General features: G+C 40.4%; 1 protein-coding gene across 7 annotated transcripts in view; it reads left to right on the top strand.

The window, feature by feature from the left end:
- Nucleotides 1-17898, top strand: part of FYCO1 (FYVE and coiled-coil domain autophagy adaptor 1) — a 43335-nt gene that overhangs the window by 6608 nt on the left and 18829 nt on the right. For 6 of the 7 annotated variants that reach the window (XM_056483408.1, XM_056483409.1, XM_056483406.1 and 3 more), the window contains 11 exons: nt 2307-2483; nt 3978-4084; nt 5180-5305; nt 8918-9024; nt 9886-10029; nt 10788-10881; nt 11260-13890; nt 14755-14847; nt 15854-15972; nt 16794-16961; nt 17384-17533. In XM_056483408.1, coding sequence (XP_056339383.1) covers nt 2429-2483; nt 3978-4084; nt 5180-5305; nt 8918-9024; nt 9886-10029; nt 10788-10881; nt 11260-13890; nt 14755-14847; nt 15854-15972; nt 16794-16961; nt 17384-17533 — 3794 coding nt within the window. In that variant the 5' untranslated portion in view covers nt 2307-2428. The remainder of the gene's footprint in view (nt 1-2306; nt 2484-3977; nt 4085-5179; nt 5306-8917; nt 9025-9885; nt 10030-10787; nt 10882-11259; nt 13891-14754; nt 14848-15853; nt 15973-16793; nt 16962-17383; nt 17534-17898) is intronic. The other variant, XM_056483410.1, reaches the window with a different exon arrangement.

Here is a 17898-nt window from a genome sequence, read left to right as displayed (position 1 = left end):
ACCACATTTGCCCTATGCCATAGCCCGGGACAAAAGACCCCCTTCACCTCTGGGAAGAGAAGAGGATAAATGCGTATCTCATCTGTGGGAGCTGATGGAAGGAAGAGGGAAGCTCTGAGACCTTGCCTCAAGTATTGAGAAAAGAGGGAGTGGGCTGTGCAGCTTCATGCCTCCAGCTGAGTTATGTTGTTTTTTTCTCAGTGTTCTCACATTCTACCTAGGAGATCCAAACAGGAATAAAGATCTATATCTTGGGCTGCTTTGGCACAGCAAGATCATACCACTGGGACACAGAGCCTTCTCTGGCACTGTGCCACTGAGCTGTTGTGCGCCCCAGCAGTCGTTTATTTGTGGCTTCTGGGCATACACACTGATTTAAACAGTGCTAATGGGGCCAGGGAAACTCTGAAATGCTTTAGTCCTCTTCCAGTGAATGTCTGCTTGTGCACCCTGCTGGGAATTAGCACTTGACAAGGTCCCGTGCTGTGCCTGGCTGCCATAGGATGCCCAGTGTCCCACTCCCTTCTGGTTTTTGCAAAGTAAAGGCTCAATTCCTAATCTCCTACTCTCCTAGGCTGTCTGTAGATGACTGCAGTTGGCCTGGCATTCCTCTTGCAAAGCCTTTGCATCTCTGGTGCCTTGAATGGGAGCTTACTCTGGCCTTTGGGAAGCACAGGCAGGATCCCCTTGTTGGTCCTTGCTCTTTTCCCTCTTTGTGTGGGACGAAAAGCAGTTATTTGGCGACACTTTTTGGCTTCCATTGCCCTCAGGCCACAATCTTCTCACTTAAGCTCCTTTCTGCAACAGTAGCCAAACTGATCTGATATGGCTGATATTACTGCTTGTGCTTAGAAAAGGAAACATTGGCTCACTTTCTTTCAGCGGTACCCAAACTCGGCAGGTCGCCAAGTAGTGTGGTACTTTGTATGGTCTCTGGGTAGCATCGAAATAGGCATCTTGGTTATGTCACATTGTTGATTTAAGGTAAAAAATTGTGTTTGGCAGCACAGGTGGTCTGTGCTGTTCTGGTCTTCTGCCCCTGAAGCAACCGGTTGTAGTGGGGATTTTGCATGGCTTTGTTAATGTTTGCTTTGTTTCAAACAGAAAAGAATACAGGATCACATCAGGATCACTTCCTAGCAATGCCTTAATACATAGGGTAGGAAGGATGATCTAATTGATTAATTCAGACACCTACTTCAGCTGTGCCAATTTAGCTCTTTTGGAAGTGAAAGAATAGAAAGAGAAAGGAGATATAATAATGTGACCTAATCACATTAGATTCAAAAGTTTGTAAGATTTTGATTACAACTTAATTTCACTGTCGTTCAGCTTGAATTATAACAAAAGCACTGATGTGTAACAGCAGTTTTTCTAAAGATTCAGTGCTTTGGGTGTTGTCTTTGCTTGAAACTTTGGCTGTGCCTCTGCAGGTAGAATTCTGAACAACCTTTGAACAAGATGCTTAGTAAGTTCCCTATATAGTTTCTGTATGGCTTTTTCCTTTGAATGATCATTCCCAGATCAGCCTTGGAAAGATTGTATCCCCAGACATGGTTGTTTTAATAAAGTGTTTCAGGCTTTTAGTTAATTTTACCTTAAGAAAGATTTTCTGTGAGTGTCAAGTATAACACATCCTAAGCAAAGAAGGTGCTGCAAGGTATGTTGATCTAGCCAGGGATGCTGTAACAGAGCTTAAAATAAAGTGGTGTCATCTTACATGTGTAAGGAACAGTGGGTTCTGAGAAGGGGTTGAGTGGTGTTCCTTGTACTAAAGTCATGTTCCAGTACTAAAGATTTTGATAGCTCTTGCACATTAAGAATATGCTCCAGTGTCAGAATCAAGCATGCATCATTTTTGAGTCCTTGGCCCATGCCTATTCTGTGTCTTGAAAGTCTTTCTGAAATGGAAAAGTTGTCTTATCTTTTTACTCTACAGCCTGTAGGAAAGATCTGGCAGAGGGTTTGGGGGGGGGGGGGAAATCACGTGTCATTGGAACCTCCCTCAGGGTCACAAGATAGATTGAGTGAAATGCCAGCCAGAGCTGAGCTGTATTACCAACTGTGTTGTAACTCCAGCTGAAGAAAATTGCTCTCTGAGGTTTACTTAGTAGTTTTGAAAGATATTACTGAAGAAATAACCAAAATGGAAAGTGATAACTAGGAGAAAACATTAAAGAGATTCCTGGAAAAGAGTTGGCCTTGGAATTCATTACTCAACAGAATCTAAAATGCCAAAGCACCTCTCTTCTACTCATTTGAGCTGATAAAGACTTTAATTTTATTTTTGACTTTTACAATTGCAGGTGTCACAGAGAAAAATAATCAGCATCAACCCAATGGTCACCAAGGATATGAACTCTGCTGTTTTTATCTAGATGGATGAAAAGGTTAACAGCCCAGAAGGGGAGTTCCTTTTGTTTCCAAGATGGCAGCAACTAGTGGTGAAAGCCAGCTGCAGCGGATAATCAGAGACTTGCAAGGTACAGTGAGTGCCATGCTGACAGATACGTTCTAGAGGCTCGACTGCATCCTCCAGGGTTTAGATAACAGAGAGTAGGAGTTGTGTTTTCAATTGTGTAACTCTGTCCTGCAGCATTGTAGCAACATAATTCAAGGTGTGCAGTGTGACTGGTTTTTTTTGTTTGTTTTTTTTTTTTTTGTGAGACAAGTGCTGTACCTTCTGCAGGACCCTGAATTCTTAAATCATGTAAATTTAAACATACAAGAGAAGAAATAAGTTTTACAATTTAAAGAGAGGTATGTGTGAGGTATGCAGTGTGAACTAGTACTTCATCAGCATGCATAGAGTTGTGCTGCTACAAGAGTTCATGTGAGGTAAGGAGAAAGGGCCTAAAACTCAGCCTTCATTAATGGGAAGCTGGTGTGGAGTTGATGCCAATGTGGGAAGGGAAAAAACCAGGAGGCCATACCTACCTGGGCAAGGAGACCCAGAGGAAGGGTGCTGGAGAATTACACCTGCTGTTCTTGCTGCACTGGAACCTGTCTTCCACTACAAGTAGCCAACCTAATTTTCAACAGTTCTGTTGCAGGCAGAATTGTATCAAATTCATAAAAGTTTTTCTTCTTTCTTTCTGTCCTAATCAGCCTCTACCAAGATTCTGATATTTTTCTTTTAAGTTTTTATTAAATTAAAGGTGTATACACCAAAGCTGACAATCTAGATCTTCTTGGAACAGAAAAAAAAGAGATCTATGTGATAACTAACAAGAAGAAATTTTAATTTGCAGAGGGTTATTGAGGGGGACTGGGAGCTAAAGTTCACTCAGTCACCTGAAATAAGTGTAAGACCTAGGGGAAAGCAAGCTCAAAATCAGTAATTTCTGATGCTGAGAAGTACATTCTTTTGGGGCTAGAGTGTCCAGGGAGGCAATAGAGCGTATTTTGACTTGAGATTTCCTCACCCACTATGGGTGTACATTTCAGGGAAGAGGAGCTTATTTTTTATGCAAATTATTTTTTCATTGTGTTTGTAACCAGCACAAGCTGAACCTTCCCGAATAAAGCATGGAGAAGATAAATGTGCTGACTGAACGACTGTTCTCGTGTTACTGATCCCCTTTAGCAGATTGCATGCTTTGTCCTTTCTAATCAGAATTCTGTTTGTCCTGTGGCAATACCTTAATGTGCACATGAGACAGCAAAAAGTTATTTCTCTTCCGTCTGCTGAGACAGCAATTTTCTGTTAGCAGGTTTTGCTAAGTATCAGAAGTACTAGATGTGTTTTTAAGGAGAAATAATCCATACAACAGATTGACACAGTTTGAACTTCTGTTTTCTTATAGGTGGTCTCAAATTGCAGTCTTACCAATCATATTTTTTATAAGACATTTCAGCTAAAAGAAAATGAGTCCACATGCAGAATGCCCATGAAGAAAGCATTCATTTAGTTGTTTGTGGATTCAGTGCTATATGTTCTTTACATTAGTTAACTATTTTGGTGTCTTGTTTTAAAGATGCAGTGACTGAATTAAGTAAAGAATTTAAAGAAGGAGGTGAACCAATCACAGATGACAGTGTCAACTTGCAAAAATTCTCCTACAAGCTTGAGTACCTTTTACAGGTAAAAAGTGATTTGTGTAATTTGTAATCCATCAACAAAGCTTGGCCTTATTTTCTCTTGCTGGCTCTTCAGTATGTGGGTTTTAACTCAAATAATTATAAATATCCATTTGAGTCTCTCTATTTTATTTTGGATATGTGCTACCTATTATACTTACTTCAAGTGAAAATAAATATAGTCAAAATGTGGTGCTGGAAGTTTGACTGAGGAATGTAAGGCATTTCTTTATTGATCTGAAAGATCTGTGCTTGATTTTGAAAATATATCTTGCTAAATTATCCTGAAAAAATGGTGGTAATGATATCTTAACATTTTAATGCAAAATAAATACTGCATGTGAGTAATTCATAGAATTTTCAGCAATTTCACTTTGGAAAGTGTTTTTTATTGTATGGAAGACTTAAGGTAAAAGGCTGATTTTTTAATCTGAAGTGCTTCTTTTTTGTCCACCCTTAAGGTTTAAGTAAAAGAGGACACTGCTGGGCAAACTGAAATTCAGTTTGCATAATGTGGTGTCCACATATACCATAATCGTGTCACTGGTTGCAACAAATGCTAATTTGAAACAAATGTTAATCTAGCCTTAATCTAGGCAAGGGAATTTTAATGGGGTTGCAGAGCAGAAACTGAAAAATCCTTTGGGATTTGAATGGTCCAAGGTGCAGTCTATACCCTTGCTCACTTCAGCTCTGAACATGATTTAGCTAGAGCAGGTTTTTCTGGTACGTACACGTGTGCTACTGCCACACTTAATTGCAGGTCTCTCAGCAAGGCTGTTAGTGCCTTGCTCTTGAACAGCTGCTGAATCTGCTGCCAGTCTTTGTCTCAGGAGTTTTGAATGGATGTCTGTATTTTAAAGAGACCCAGAGCATTATTATCTCTTACTGTCAGTTAAGTAGCTTTTGTAACTGCTGGATTGCATCAGTGCAGTGCAGTGTCTCTTTCCTTTGTGACTGCATTGGCTAAAGCTAAGAGGAGTCATGGAAACACATGCTACTGGGGAGGGGACAGGAGTCCAAGTAGCTATATATAAGTATATATGGTTTGGTTTTTTTCTTTAATTTTGCTCATTGCATTTTGTTTTCCTGGTTTAAGTTTGACCAGAAAGAAAAAAGCACGTTGCTGGGGAACAGAAAAGATTACTGGGATTATTTCTGCGACTGTCTGGCAAAAATCAAAGGAGCTAATGATGGAATCCGCTTTGTCAAGTCTATTACAGAAGTAAGTATATCAGTTAAGAGTATGTGATATATCAGAATATGTGGTTTATCTTTTGCCATGTTCTTTCAGAGAACAGTAGCAACAAACCAAAAGAAAATACACTGCTTTTAATATATAGCAAAAAACTTGGGGATTTTTTTTTTCTAATTTTCACGTAAAGTATAAAAATGCAATATGACCTTTTTTACTAGGGCACTATATTATGTGGGATTAGAAAGCCTGATTCCTGTTTCAAAGACCACTTATACAAGTGAATGGACCAGTTTGTCTCTGTTTGTGCCCTGCTTTTCATAAACTCTGTGCCATTTTCTCTAAAAATAAATGAAAAATTAAGTTAAGGCTTAAACATGCCATCTTCTGCAAAACTTACAGCAAGATCTGGCTCTAAGTGTAAGATGAAAGGTTCACCATATTTGACTTCTCTTAAGACTTTTTTAGCTGGTCCATAGAGTTGAGGAATATTGACTGATAGCAACAATTTAGTCTTCTGTCTGAACTCTGTTCCTCTGTGTGAAAGACTAAGGATGATTGTCATTATTCCCTTGGGTAAGCAGTCAAGAACGGCATAAAAAGCCTTGTTCCTGTTAGATTTAGATTAGTAATAAAAGCTTAATCTTGTAAAAACCATATTATGTCTTCAGCTCAATGCATGGGTGAAATAAAAGCTGTGAGAAGCTTTCTGTGTTGATCCTGTCTGAGTCTTTAGAATCATTGAAGAAGATATTCCTAGTGGGTAGAAGAGCCAGTGGTGTGGTGGTGCTGGCCAGCATTGTCCTGATGCTCACTTCCATTATCTGTGAGCAGTGCTAACTTGCATTGGCAAGTTACTATTTACAGCAGATTTTCCTATTCTCTTGGGAATTCTTCCACAGCAGTTCTAGATAATGTTGTTTTGATCCATCTGAAAGAGAGCAGTGGTACTGTAGCAGAGGCAGGCTCTGGGTTCCCTGCTTTTATTTCTTCTCTTCTCAACCTTGACTGAATTTTGCTGTTCCAAGGTGAACAATCCAAGGAAGGGCTCCAGTTTGTTTTACCAGTGGGAAGGAAAAGAGGGGAGAGGCACAGAAATTTGGGTTGGATTTCCCACTACAGGACAGCTGGAGAAGTAAGGACAGTAGCTGCTGCTGCTGGAAAAGTCCTTTGGCTATAGATGGTGGCCTCTAAATTCTCAGTAGCAGGAGCCACTCAGATTTCTCTGCAAAGGTGACTGTGCTGTAGTCTTCAGCATTCTGTTGTCTGTGGTATCACCTACATATTGCCACATGTCTGCTTTTTCCTTCTTCAGTACCCCTGTTTATTGTTAGCTGATCTGTTAGTATCAGAAATTATAGTTTGGAAGCAGGATATTTCCTGCTTCAGTTTATGTGCAGCTGTAGAAATTAGCTTGTGGAAAGCTTCTTTAATCTTTATTAACTTGTGGTTTAGAAATATAAACTCTTAAAAAAAGAACCAGTGGTCTGTTTCAGGTAACTGTGCTGACAGACTTGGGCCCTGAAATTAAATGACACATGGCACAAACATATGTTTGTTATTCCCCTTCATTACAGGTAGAAATCAGCAGCAAATTTTTGAACCTGGCTGGATAGAACATAAAGGTTTCCAAATGTCCTTTGTTTGCTTACTGAACAATACTAGTTGACTTTCGAACGTGGAAATGAACAAAAAGGAAAGAGTAATAGCAGTTAACTTAAAGAACGGTCAAACATTCAGCAGCATAAATGCCTCTTCTGCTCTGCTTGCAGTGCTTCTGACATTAGGGTGCACAATATTCTATAGAGCTGGAGCAAGGAAGCAAATAATACCCTGGAAATTGTTAATTAAGCAGAAGGCCTTATTCTTGAGAGCAGTAGGTGAGCAGTGAGTTCTGGTCATTCCCCTTTCTCCTTCAAACTGTGATTACACTTTCCAGATCTTTACAGCCATATACTGCACCTTAGCTACAGTGTTTGCTATCAACATGGAAACATTGCCAGTACCAGACACTCTGACCAGACACACCTCCCTGATTCCTAGCAGGGCTCCAGCAGGAGGTGGCATGGTTTGGTTTCCTAGTCAAATAGTCTTTGTGTACTTGTAGCTGCACATATGTAAATATTTTCCTCTGTTTCTCATAATATACATTTTTTCTGGTCTCTCCATATTGCTTACAGAAAGTATCACAATTTAAATTGATTAACCAATGGGAGTAAGGATAGGATTAATTCTGTGGCTTCCAGGGTTTGGGGTTTTTTTGACAGTTCTTAAAATACTCACTGAATATGCCTAGTTAGGAAAAAAAAACTTGTAAGCTTCTGTGCACAGAGTGGGGATAGCATCTCCCTGAAGAAATGTTCAGATATCTGCAGGGTGAATGAGGGTGAAAACCAGGTGGTAAATTAAATATGCTGTTTCTGGGATGCTTAGGGACCATGGTACTTTGTGCTTTGTATCCTGTAGAATTCAAACCAAAAATCAATAAAAAGTGTTGCTTTTTATGCTTCACATTTCATTCAGATTCCATTTATAAGGAACATTTTTGTATGTAGTGGGTTACTGAGCTAAATGAAGAACCTATGTTCCTTCAGAGCAGAAGCCCAGTAACATCAAAAACAGGGAAGCTGAGAGTATTGCTCTCACTTCACCACAGTGGAATACTGATTGGTGGGAAAGAAAGCTTGTGTGGCTTTTGAGCCTTCTTTCACAATAACCTTTCAAGCAAAGTTTACAGTAACCTACTAGCTTGTGCCTCAGCCTCTCTCATATTTGTTTTGACTTCTATTATAAATCATAAATGTCTTTGCTTTGTTAGTTGGATGAGCAGTTAGGTGAGAAATTCTTTCATCACACTCCTTTTCCTTTTCTAAATTGATTACTGACTGATGGAAAGAAGAAATGAAACACAACTATTCAGTGTTTCATTATTTTGCAGGACAGAAAATGCTTCAGATGTACAAATAAAGTATCAATTTTTCAAGTCAATGGCTATAAAAAATTCAGTACTGAGCTTTGTGATTCCCCCTTATGTTGATTTAACAGCTGTCTTCATAAAAAGATCCATTAATTTTGGTCATGCACCTGTTCTTGGTCTGAAGAAAGAGTTGGATTTTAATCAACTTAATGGCTAAGTATTAAGAAAGGCTTTTTGCATTGTCTGGGGTTACTGTGTTCATGGGATGTATATTTGTGTATGTGTACGTCTTTGTTCTATGACTAAATCTGTCCTAAAGCTCTTCCAGCTGTGGCCGTACACATCTTCAGTAACTTAAGTTGTCACTTCTGCCTTTGCTGGGCACATTGGGATTTGCCTTACATTTTGAATTGTCTTTAGCATAGTCTGTGCTTAGGTACTCAATATATTAGATGATTCATTGATCTTGTGGTGTCTTTTATATTATTATAAAGTGGACAACAGCTGGCTATAGAAATTCATTATTCTGTAGAGATTCCACCTGATGACAGACTTAGGAAAAAGTGTTTCTCAGTGGTAATTCTTAGTGGCTCCCTTCACAACTTTTTCCTTTAGAGTGGCTTATTGTGAGTATTTTTGTGTTGCTTTGTAGGCTGTTCTGGCCATGTGTCCACAGGATCACAAATGATATCTAACTTTATTTTCTTGTGATTTCTCCCTTCCAGCTACGAACTTCTCTTGGAAAAGGAAGAGCATTTCTTCGTTATTCCCTGGTTCACCAAAGGCTAGCAGACACCTTGCAGCAATGTTTTATGAACACCAAAGTGACCAGGTGAATAGCAAAGTGCTTTTTTAACTAATGGATGTTTGCTTAGTGTGATCAAGCAGCATCACCTAGTAGCTATTGAAAGAAATTGAAATGTTTCCAAATGTTTGGCTTAGAAAGCTGGTAATAGGATATGAAGGATCATAGACCTTTTGGCCTGGGTCACTGGTTCATACCTATCTTGGGCTTGTAAAGATTGAAAGTTCTGACAACTTAATATGTGTGGAATGGGTTGTGCTGATGCTTCTGTATGTCAGTTTCAAAGGTGATGTACTTATAAGTATTGGGTTTGATGGGCTGCTCGTCCTGAGAGAGGATTAATTTGGATGTGTTGCACAAAGTCCCAGAAAGCATTTGCATATATCTGTGGATGGTCACACAAAGGAACAACTTACTCTTGGCCAAAAAATTCCAAAGATAGTTTGTATTTGGTTGGAGGGCCAATACTAGGGCTTTAAGGAAAAGCCAGCCATTTTCACGATTTATTTAACTCTGGTTGCTGCTTTCTGTTCCTCGTTTTTGATGTATTAAATGTGTGCTTTAGGTATTTATTATATTTATCCAGTGTATAGCAAATATTTTGTATTGTCAGATTTGCCGGAGCACTAAAGGAAAAAATATTTTGTGCAGGGACTCTTTTAAAGATATTTATGTGGAATTAATGAAATTTGTTTAATTTCATTTACAGTGAATATTGTTTGGTGGATCTGATTGTTTTCATTTGTGTTTAGATACTGTATCATAGTTTTTCTGAGGTGGAGTGAATAACGATGTAGGGTTGTTTGGGTTTTTTTTTTGTAAAAGAAACTGCTGCTTCCCTTTTGCTTATGAATGAGTATTACTTCTCTTTGTTTTTTTGTTTTCAAGTGACTGGTACTATGCAAGAAGTCCATTTCTGAATTCCAAAATGAGTTCTGACATTGTGGGTCAACTCTATGAGCTCACTGATGTTCAGTTTGACTTGGCATCAAGAGGCTATGATTTAGATGCTGCTTGGCCAGCATTTGCCAGGTAAGATAGAGCCACATTGTGATTTTGTATTAACAAGTATGAAAAACACCGGTTTGCTAAAGAATCTGTAAAAGCTTCTGCTTTTGAGGGTAGGAATACTTGTGTTTGAGCAGGTATACACTTTTTTCCATGTAATTAATCCATGAACAAATTGTTCTGTTTCTCCTTCAGTATACTGAGCATCAGCAATCAGAGATGGTGCTCTGTAATATGGCACTTCCAGTAGCTGAAGTTTAGGCCCAAATCCCAAGCTATTCTCATCTATACACACACAAGAAGAAATCTGAGCTTCCTCTGTTTCAAGAGCTGAGACATGTAGTGACTGCACAGCCAAGCAGTGTACTTCACTTGCAGCCGTGGTGATCCCACCTGCAAGTGGGGGATAACAGAAACTACCAGGCCTGGTCCAGATCCATTTGTATCAATGGGGGTTTCCTAGGGCCCTTTGCTGCCACCATCTGATTGAGCAGCCACCACACTGCATTGCAATTCCTTAGAGCAAGGCTGCCTTGGTTCTTGTGGATGAGGGAAGTGACAACTACCAGCCTCATCACCTTTTATAGATGCCTTGGATATCCCTATCTTATTTTACATCAACTTCAGTGGTTGCTGGCTGAGACAGCAGGTGCAGTTATGTCCTTTTTTATGTGGTAGCTACCACTAGATAAATCTTACATATGCAAGTAGAAAGACACGTGTGTGCTTAGACATGTATGCTTAGACTTACCTTAGATATTGTTTCTCTGTGTGATCAACAGGAGGACTCTGTCCTCACTTGGATCTTCAGCGTATTTATGGAAGCCCCCAAGTCGCAGTTCCAGCATGAGCAGTTTAGTGAGCAATTATTTGCAGGTAAGGAAATTGCAAATAAATGTTTATATGTCATGATAGGTCTTTGCTTTGCATAGTTCCAGAGGACTTAATGGTTTTATGATGGTTATGAGTCTTATAATCTAAACTACAAAAAGCATTTTTAATTAAAAGTAAAGGGAATTGTTTGTCAGCTGCTTCAACTTAACATGCAAATTTTGTAGAAGAAAAGAAATATGTTCAGAAGACTACCTGGAGATAGGTAACAAGCCCCATTTCCTAGCAGTTGATATCGTGTAGTGCTATGAGGGTAACACACAATGTCCCTGTACATTAAGAACCTGAACTTGCTGTCATTTGAGCAAACCATTTAAGTGAATGCTGCTTAAACTTTCTGATTTTCCCCTTCTGTTCATTTAGGCACAAGAGTTTCCTTCCAGCCCTGATGTAAATAACTCACTAAATGCTGAACACCTTGAGGGCTATGAAGAGATGCGTTTAGAACTTGACCAGGCTGAGCTGAGGCAGAGGGAACTTCAAGATCGTATTCACCAGCTAGAAATTGAAAACCAGGAGCTCCAGGCAGCAGTCAGCCTTCAAAAAGAACAAGTACAGGTAGAAAAGGAGAAGAGCAGTAACTACAGTGAGGAGAACTCCCGGCTGACAAAGATGATCACAGAGTTACAGAAGCAGTGTGAGGTCTCGCACTCCACTCAGAGCACTGTCCATGACCTGCAGAAGTGCCTACAGTCACTGGAACTGAGTGCAGTGGAGCAGCAGAAGGAACACTCAACAAAGGTGGAGCAGCTGTTGACCAGCAAGGAAGATTGTGCCTCAAAATTGCAAGTTTCGAATCAGGAGCTGGAGACCTCTAGGGCTTTGATTGCTGTGAAGGATCTTTGCATTGATGAGCTCAAAGCCAAGCTGAGTTCCACAGAACTGAAGAACCTCAACCTCCTTGCAAAAGTTGATGCTGCCTTGGATGAAAAGGGACAGCAAGCCACAGCCCAATATGACTTTGCCCTACAAATACAGGCACTGTTAGAGAAGCTTCAGGAAATGGAAAAGGAAAAGGCAGATATGCAAAGACTCAATGATGAACATGCATCTCAGCTGAAAGCAGCAAGGGAGGAGCTACTGCTAAAAGAGCAGGCACAGAAGGAACTAGAATCCAGATACAGTAGTCTGACTGCTAACTCCAAAGAAGAGAGTGAAAAGCTGTTTGGGAGCCTGGAGACCATGGCAAAGGAAAAGGATGCGCTTCAGATGGCCCTGACTTTGAAAGGAAAGGAGATGGCTGAGCTGGAGACCCAGGTAATGGGGTCGCTGGCTCAGGTGGGTTCACTGGAAAAAAGTCTTGAGGAAGCCAGGAAGGAAAAAGAAAAACTTGAGGAGGAGTATGGTAGGAGGGAAGGAGCACTGAAGCAGGAATCCCAGTTGCAAGCAGAGCAACTTGAACTACAGGAGGGTCGCTTAACAAAGGTGAGTCAGACTGTGTGTATCCTTCAGGAGCAAAACCGGAAACTCATGTCTGAGAAGGAGCATCTTGGGCAGAAAGTCAAGGAGCTGGAGCAGCAAATGGAGCAGCAAAACTCTGCAGTGAGTGAATTGCATGAGGAGAGCAGGAAACTGAAAGCAGAGAAGGAGAATTTGCAGCAATCTAAGAAGAAGATGGAAGAGAAGCTGAAAAACCTGGAAGTTTCTAAAGCTTCCCTAGAAGCCGAGGTAGCCAGGTTGAGAGCCTCTGAGAAACAACTTCAGAGTGAGATAGATGATGCCCTGGTGTCCGTTGATGAAAAAGAGAAGAAGCTCCGGGGTGAGAACAAACAGCTGGATGAAGACTTGCAGAATGCCAGGAGGCAAAGCCAAATTCTAGAGGAGAGGCTGGAGGCTCTGCATTCAGAATATGAAGAACTAAAACAAAGAGAAGAGACCTCCAAGGAGTCTTATGCCTCACTTGAAGCACAGCTGAAGAGTGCCAAACAGCGTAATTTACAGATGGAAAAAAGCTTGGACACCTTGAAGGAAAGTAAAGAGTGTATCCAGTCACAGCTCACAGAGAAGGAAATAGAACTGCAGGGCATGGAGAGCCAATGTCAGCAGCTAAGAGCAGAAGCTGAAAGATACAGGAAAAAGGCAGAAACTCTTGAGATAGAAAAGCTCAGTGTTGAAAAGACATGCCTTCATCAGACAAAACTTATAGAATCTCTCACATCAGAAAAGGAAACAGTGGAGAAACAGCAACTACAGCAGGCAGCGTCCCTGGAGAAGGAGGCAAAAGAACTGGCCTTCAGACTGGCCATGAGTGAAGAGCAGCTGGAGGTCAACCGAGGTGAAGTGTCCAGGCTGCAGGCAGAAGTCCTTGATCTGCGAGTCAAGCTTCAGCAGGCAACTGATGAGAGAGAGAGGATGAGAGGTGAGCTCACAGTCGCTGAGACTGTCTTGAGTGAGCAGAAGATGCTTGTCCAGCAGCTGAAAGAGCAGAGTGAGTCTCTCAACAGAAATCATGTGCAAGAACTGGTGCAATATAAAGAAAGGGAAGAAAAGCTGGAAAAAGAGCAGGAGAGAACAGCCCATCAAAAAGCTGAGCTGGAAAATAATTTGATGAACCTAAAGGAAGAGCTATCTAAGGTTAAGCAGTATTTGGAAAATGCTAGAGTGGAAAACGAAGAAAATAAAGATCTCCTCCACAGGACCAACACTGATATGGCTGAACTTGGAATTCAGATTTGTTCCTTGACCTCTGAAAAGGTGGATGCAGAAGAACAGTTGGCCCAGGCCACAGAAAGGTTCAAAGAACTGGAAGAACAGGCAGCAGAGCAACAGGAGAAGCTGAATCTTGACATCTCTAATCTCAGGGAGGAGAACAAGAGCCTGCAACAGAAATTAGAGGAGGCTCAAATGTGTGCCGCAGCTGTCCCAAGTCTGCAATTGCAGCTGGAGACACTGACAAAACAGGCACAGAGTTTCCAAGAGACCAGCCAAGAAGAGCTGTCTGCAATAAAATTTCAAATGAGCACAGAGATTCTAAATTATCAGACAAAATTCAAGGTAAATTAATGTAATTTTTATAGCTGAGGGAGCTGCTTTACCATCTGCTGCAGCAATTACTGCATGAAATCCTAAGGTTTGTGTGGGTCAGGCTCTGAGACTAACACGCAACTGGCCTTAGCCTGGGAATCTGAAAATGTCTCTGTGCTCATGACCTAGGCCTATCTGAGGTAAAATAACTCTTTAGATTTCTGGACATGTATAGTGGAGAGGCCAGGTGACAGAGGAAAGCAAGTCAGTACTCATGAAGGTGACGATTTCTTAAATTGGCACTGAAGGTGGAATCTGCTGTTCCTCTGGTCACAGCTGTGGTTGTTCCTTTTTTTGTAGGAACATTGCAAGACCTGTTCCTCACACCTATAACATTGCATCTCCAAAGAAGTGATCCTTATGAAAGGGAACTTAGACTGAGACCAGTTGCTTTTGCATTTAATTCCCTCCCGTATTTTTGCTTGCAGCTGGGAAGATCAAAGTTTTGCTTCCAAAAAAGCATGAATCAGCCCTGCGTATATGAAACAGCACACCTAAAGGCTGAAGACTACATTGTGTTTGCTTTGCCATTCTGATAAAATGTCTTAAGATTGGTGGTTGATCAGAGGCTTATGCCATTGCATGGGTTTGACCTTCCTGAGAATTGCAACAGCCTATGCAAAGAGACAGTAAAACACAGTTAATGTGCCACCATGAAGTGATTTTGCTTGATTCCAAGAGTTGAGTGTCTTTTTAGCTGTCTTTCATGAGCCAGTGGCACTGCATATATCCCATGCATGGCAGTAAGAGCACTCATATTCACAGCTGGGAATTTTGTAGGTGAAGGGGTGGCCACTGGATGATTATTAACTACTGCCTCAATCTCTCTGCCAGGCTGTCAGTGAGGAGTGTGGGAAAGTAAGAGAGCAACTTGAGGAGCAGAAGCGACAACAGCATGCAGCGGAGGAAGAGATAACAGAATTACAAGTAGGTGCTTGATCTGAATTAAAACCAGAGGTGTTTGTGTCAACAGGTATTAGTGTTACAACTGGGAAGGCAAGCAGCATTTGTGAGTCTGAGAATGCCCTTGTATAAAATCAGGTGCTGCAGACAGAGTACTGGGCAGCTGACAGCCACTGAAGCAGAGATTCTGAAAAGCACGATGTCACTTAGGATTTGTCCTGCCTTGAAAGCTGGCCAGGTTTTACGTAAGACTTGGCTGTGTGTTCTCTTCTTAAATGGAGATGCGGTTTTAAGATGTGTCTTTCTTAGGCCCTGCATTCCCATACAGCCATATGTGTAGATCCATCTATTTGCAGGCTGCAAAAAGCACTGAATTAGAGAATTAATGTGGCTGAGAAAGAAGCCAGCCATAAAAACCCAGAATTCTTTCAATAAGTTTATTAAACTGTTCACTTAGTAGGGTCATACTGAGTTTTAAGGAGCTTGGAAAGAAGAAGGTTAAGATTGCTGGATGTGGTCTTGCCTGCTAGGAGAAAAATGTACCTTTAGATGCAATTAAGTATGTTCCCTGAGGACTCCAAGTTTGGCAGACTTCTCTGGAGAGTCTAGCTGTGAAAGAAGTTGGGTTGTTTTTGATTGTCCTTCATATTCCATATGGGCTTTAATAAACAACATTTTCCTCCTATTTAATTTTTTTCTCTTTTGAAGCTTTTAGGTGGTGACAAAGCTTTCAGGGTGTATTCTTTTGCTATTTTTATGAGAGATTTTTCTTGATAAGGAGGCAAAAACCCAGCTGACATGGACTAACAAGAATTACCGGCTTAACACTGTCTTACTTTAGCATGTCTGCCTTATTCAGTGTGACAGAAGTAATCAGTCACTAGTATACAACTAATTACTGCTTGCTTATACAATAATATCTTAATTGATCGTTTAGCTGTAACTGATTCTTTTAAAACTTTGTAATTGTGCTGTTCATGGTAAAGTCTTGTTTTTATATGTAAGAAAATACAGTAATTCATTTTACTAGGCTGCAAACACAAGTTTGTGTAGAAAGCTGGATGAAGCAAGAGAACAGCTGTCAGAATCAGAATCTGCTCGGCTGCAGAAGGAAGAGGAAGTGACTTCTCTTAGAGAACTGTTGGAAAGGTGAGTTTGGGTTCTTTATAGAAGCTGTTAATTAGTAGGCCAAGCAAGGGAGAAAAATCAAAACATATTTAAAATCGACATGGCTTATGAAGTACCACATGTCACAGGGTTTCTGTAGAACAAATAGCACATGGGCAGTGGCAGGGAATATCAGATTGATACTTCAGATGAGAAACATGGAAATTATCCAGCACATGTGAGGACACAGCTTAGTTTCTACCTTATAGGTTAAGCACAAAATTAAAACAATATTAGGGCTTTTTTAAGGAGTGGAAAATTTGTACTTTTGGACAGTTTGTTTTTTGTCTCCTCTTTGTGAAGTTTCAGGGAATCAGTAAGAATGATCTGAATGGGACCACATCCTGCATGTCTTTGTCAGCTTTAATAATCTGAATCAGGATGTGTTTTTGAGGTCTGTAGCGTGGGCTGCCTGCTTGATGTGGATAAGCTGGCAGTCAGAAATAGATCTTCATGAGGTGTGGGCTCACACAGTCTAATAGGTTAACCAAAGCCTATGTATTTTTATATCTTTGTGCAGATATCATCTGTATTATTCCTAGTTGGTAGGCATAAGCTTTACTATAAGCAGGGCATCCAAGAAATTGCTGGTTGCTGGCTGTGTTCACTAGATAATGGTTCTATGTACATTTTAAGTGATGCAGAAAAGTGAGGAGATTCTGTATACCTCTACAAAATATGCACACAGAAAAATTTCACTGAAACTACCTGTTTATCAGGGCGGAGGAGCCCTTCCTTCCACAAGGAAGACTTGAATTTACATGAGCTAAAAATTATTCATAATTGCCTTTGTATTTGATCAGGATCCAAAAAGAGGCCGATGAAGCAAAAGAGAAGATCCTGGATTACACTGAGAAGCTCAGCAAGGTAGCAGCAGACAAAGATAGCAGTGACCAGAAGTTATTTGCTGAACTGGATGACCTGACAAGAACAAAGCAGTTTCTTGAAGAACGTTTGATAGAACTTATCAGGTTGGCATCAAAATAACAGCAAGCAGAATTTAAAATCCTTGCATAGGATGTTCAGGGATACTTCTTAGGTCATTCAGGCTTATATTCCCAAATTGAAGATAGAAGTAAAAAAGCAGTTGAAATTTTGCATTTCCATCCATAATATAGCCAAAAAATGTAATACTCAATAATATCTCTTAATTTGATGTCTGTTTTGAAAAAATATGTAGTTCTCTGCATGGCATATGTTCTTCTCCCTGTCTTTGGAGAAGCTTCAGTAGGTTTTCTGATCTATCTTTCCATCTGAAAGCTCCTCAGAATTTTAGGAGCAAAAGAATTTTTACTGTGAAGCTTTCACCAGCATTCCAGTTGAGGTTGGTTGACAATAAGCCAACACTGACAACTTCTATGTGTTTTTCTTTCTTTTAACTGTGTCACTGCAGAGATAAGGATGCTTTGTGGCAAAAATCCGATGCTCTGGAGTTCCAGCAGAAGCTTAGTGCAGAGCAGAGGTGGCAGGGGGACACAGAAGTTAATCACTGTCTGGACTGCCAGAAAGAGTTTTCATGGATGGTGCGCCGACATCACTGCAGGTCAGTTGTTGGGCTGTGTTGCACTGTTCAAAATAAAACTCAGTATGATCATCTACATGGAGGAAATATTACTTAATGTTCACAGTTCAGTGATCAAAATAGTTGATACGTGACATTGTAGAGGCTAAAAGAACACATGAGCTTACAAGGGGATGAGACATTATTGGAAAGATCCCTTGACATGTATTAAGATAAAGATTTGGATGCAACTCTGACTTGGGGAGTCTGTTAGTTTCACATTTCTGGAAACAAAGATAATCACACCCTGTAGAGTGTGTTTCTTTGAAGGACTGTGCACTGCTCTGTTCTTACTCTAAACAACATTAACTAGGATTGCTTTGCTACTGTGATGGAAGTATTCCAGA

Source organism: Oenanthe melanoleuca, chromosome 2 (genome assembly GCF_029582105.1).
Source record: "Oenanthe melanoleuca isolate GR-GAL-2019-014 chromosome 2, OMel1.0, whole genome shotgun sequence".
Taxonomy (NCBI): domain Eukaryota; kingdom Metazoa; phylum Chordata; class Aves; order Passeriformes; family Muscicapidae; genus Oenanthe; species Oenanthe melanoleuca.
Note: the sequence above shows the minus strand (reverse complement) of the source record. Positions and strands in the feature narration are given on the sequence as shown.